The sequence below is a fragment of the Phalangium opilio genome, unplaced genomic scaffold, assembly GCF_054372755.1.
Source record: "Phalangium opilio isolate 3A_F unplaced genomic scaffold, DU_Popi_V2 ptg000043l_1, whole genome shotgun sequence".
Classification (NCBI taxonomy): domain Eukaryota; kingdom Metazoa; phylum Arthropoda; class Arachnida; order Opiliones; family Phalangiidae; genus Phalangium; species Phalangium opilio.
In genome coordinates, this window is record NW_028324167.1 from 2,341,794 (window position 1) to 2,345,093 (window position 3,300).

General features: G+C 45.1%; 1 protein-coding gene across 1 annotated transcript; it reads right to left on the reverse strand.

The window, feature by feature from the left end:
- Positions 1-1,682: 1,682 nt before the first annotated feature.
- Positions 1,683-3,095, reverse strand: LOC149677343 (uncharacterized). The gene is made up of 2 exons (XM_089837444.1): positions 2,985-3,095; positions 1,683-2,910 (listed from the first exon to the last, which is right to left on the reverse strand). The coding sequence occupies exon 2, from the start codon at positions 2,713-2,715 to the stop codon at positions 2,005-2,007; it is 711 nt and encodes a 236-aa protein (XP_089693570.1). The 5' UTR covers positions 2,716-2,910; positions 2,985-3,095; the 3' UTR covers positions 1,683-2,004.
- Between the last annotated feature and the right edge of the window lie 205 nt (positions 3,096-3,300).

Here is a 3,300-nt window from a genome sequence, read left to right on the forward strand (position 1 = left end):
AGCTGGGGATTTGGCTCTATACCTGGAACTTGAATTAGGTCGAGAGTTATTTCCTTGTTTCCATTTGGGATCATTGATCTATTTTGGTCTCCCATATTTTGGTTAGGATATTCCCAAGGTAGGGCATTCTGATTATAATACATAGGATGAGGGATCCAATTCATGGCATAAGGCTGTGGAGCAAAGGCTCCATTATTTCGGGACTCTCTAGCCCTATTCGACTGCTTAGGAGGGGATTTCTTCTTCTCAGTAGGCTTATCTTCTTTGTGCAGGTCTCTTTCTACTGTTTTTAAAGCTGTTCTTAACTTCTCAAGAGTTGTAAATGGCATAAAAAGGAGAGGAGCTTCCAACTCTTTTTTAAGGTTACTTTTTATAATGTTAACTAATTCTTTTTCCGTTAACGGGAGATTCATTCCCAGATTTAATTTTGTTACTTCCCCAATAAATTTTTCAACAAATTCTTTATCTTTCTGCCTCCTTAGAGAAATTTCTAACCTAAGTTTCGAATCTGCTTCAGCGGAGTCCCTAAATTGAGCTTTAAAATGTTTCTTAAAACATTTCCATGTTAGCTTAGGATGGCTCGGATTAGTTTGGCGTACTGAATCATATCTCAGGGATAGATTTCTAAACCAGTAAAGGGCATGCCCTCTAAGCAAGAGAGGCAAAGCAGTTTATGGAACTTTGAGAATTCCTCATAAGAAATGAGAAACTCTGCGGCACTTTCATTTGGTGAACCCGAAAAAGCTAACCTTTCAGGAAGGATAACAGGGGTTCTAACAGCTGAAGGAGCTGGAGAAATAGCTTTTACTAAATTTGCATTAGCTTGTACTAGTTGAGGTAGGGTATTTGCTATTACCGTGAAACTATTCATCATGACCTGAAATAGGGGGAGTAAATGATTTCCATTATCCTCAGGGGATGTATTTTGACCAAATCGGAAAGTACTAGGAGGAATTGGAGGGATATCCCCTGTAGTTCCAGTTGAGGAAGGTTGGTGAGGATCAGTCCCTGTAGGCTTAGAAGGGGAACTATTCTGCTCCACATTAGGATTGCGTCGTGATCCAGTCTTAGACTGTAAAGTACTGAAAAAGCGAACTTTTGGCCTAACACTAGGTACTTCTGTATCGGAACCTGATGGATTATTCCCAGCAGAGGAAGGGATAGTTAAAGGGGTAGAAGACCCCGCAGGAGGAGGAATGCCTCTCATCGGAAAGAGTTGATAGGGAGTTTCTCCCGAGGCTAAAGGGTTTAAGTTGGAAACAATAGTCTTCTCTTCCTTTTTCTTTCTTGTTAAGTCCTAAATGTAAAGCAAGTTGTTGAAAGAAGCTGCAAGATCTTCCTCCCGTTCTGCCAGTAGTAAGGAATCAAACTCCTCCTCTTCCGAATCTTCTTCATTATTGTAAGACGGTTGATCGCCGTCGTCTTCTTCCTTCTGGGTCGATCTCCATTTTTGGTTATCCATAGGCTTTTGACCGTGGGCCATTATTATAGGGTTTATTAATTAATACAACAATAGATCTTATGTTAAACAATCAATAACAATACTAATTTTAATTGCAGTCAATGATGAAGTTTGATTAAGTGAATGGTAATTAAATTGGGTAAAACTGCGTTATTAATCAACGAGAGAGCCGGGGCTTAATATCCCGCGTGGGGGCCGTTGAAATCTCACCGGTAACAACAACAATGTTTAGGGACAAAACCGAGGCTTAAGGCCTAACATGTTTCGAGTCTTTCGAGCCCCACGTTGGGCGCCATTTATGTAACCCTCAATAGAATATTTAAACGAAAGGGAATATCTTCCCGAGGGCCATAAAATAAATTAAGGACAACTTACAGTTTAATCCAAATTCAACAACAATTTTATTTCAGTTAACTGATATAGGGATAAACCCGTAACCGAACTGGTATTGTTATTGTTATTGTTATTGTTATTGTTGAAGGGGGTGACGCGTCGCCGCGTCGAGCACCGATACCAAAGGTATATTGTGCGCCCCGAGCTGGTTAGACTGCGAAGAGTCCTGTCGCCTCGATGAATCGGAGAATCCGATTGGCCGAGACAGTAGAGAACTGGTTAGGTTCCATAGTATGCATGTCAAAATGCTCGAACCTCATGGCCGCGAGGTGGTCGCAGCTACAGAGGATATGGGAGGAGGTTTCTTCTATCTCTCGGCAGAACCTACAGAGTGGGTCATCGACGATGCCTAACAAGTGCAGGTGTCTATTCAGCCGGCAGTGACCAGTGAGGAAACTAGTAACCAGCCTAATTTTACTTTTGGTAAGGGCAAGCAGTTCCTTTGCCCTAGTAATGGAGGGACCCAGGATGAATTCCTTGGCTTGTCTCTGTCCATCCATGTCAAGCCAGAGCTGCAGTTGAAGTGCAGACATCCGGTAGTGAATCTTCTGGCGAATTATGCCATGCGGGATGGGAACCGCAGGCTCAGGTCCGAAGAACTTCGCCTCAGCCCCCCTTTTGGCATACATATCAGCCCTCTCATTGCCCAGGTATCCGCAGTGTCCTGGCACCCACAGCAATTGAACCTTGTTGCGGGCAGCCAGAGAACCCAGCAAATCCAGACAACTGAGGACTAGTCTTGAGTCAACAAGGCACTGATCCAGTGCCATGAGGGCGGCCTGACTATCCGAATAAATCTGAATCGTCCGTCCGCGGTAGTTTTTCTTGATGCAGAAATCCGCGCATAAACAAATGGCCATGATTTCCGCTTGGAAAACACTGGCAAAGTTGCCGAGGCTCTCGTGAAAACCAAACTTCTTGGTCAAGCAGTAGACCCCGGCACCAGCTCCAGAGTCCGTCTTTGAGCCGTCCGTGAACCAGACGGACTCCCCCCCAGTTCCGAGGACCGGGGTGGTCTCCCAATCAGTGCGACTCGGAAAGTGCACGCTGAAGGGCTTGTCAAAATGATATGATACAACCGACTTATCTGAGACCATTACAAGTGATGGCTCGAGTCTGCTGTACTCACTGAAGAGCTTAGTGTGACTGAAGTCCCAGTGCTTGGGCTTCCACCAGCCGTGGTTGTTGAGCCTACAGGCTCCCATAATAGCTTCCTGCTCAATAAGGAGGTGTAGAGGAAGCATATTCAGAAGGATCTCCAGAGAGGCTGTGGGGGTAGTCCTCATGGACCCCGTGATGCCGATGCACGCCAGCCTTTGAAGCTTGCGTAGTTCATCTTGGGCCGTTTTAAGGCGAACCCTGGACCACCAGACAAGAGCTCCATAGGAGACTACCGGCCTGATGATCCTAGTATAAATCCAGTTCACGACACTAGGGCTTAAGCC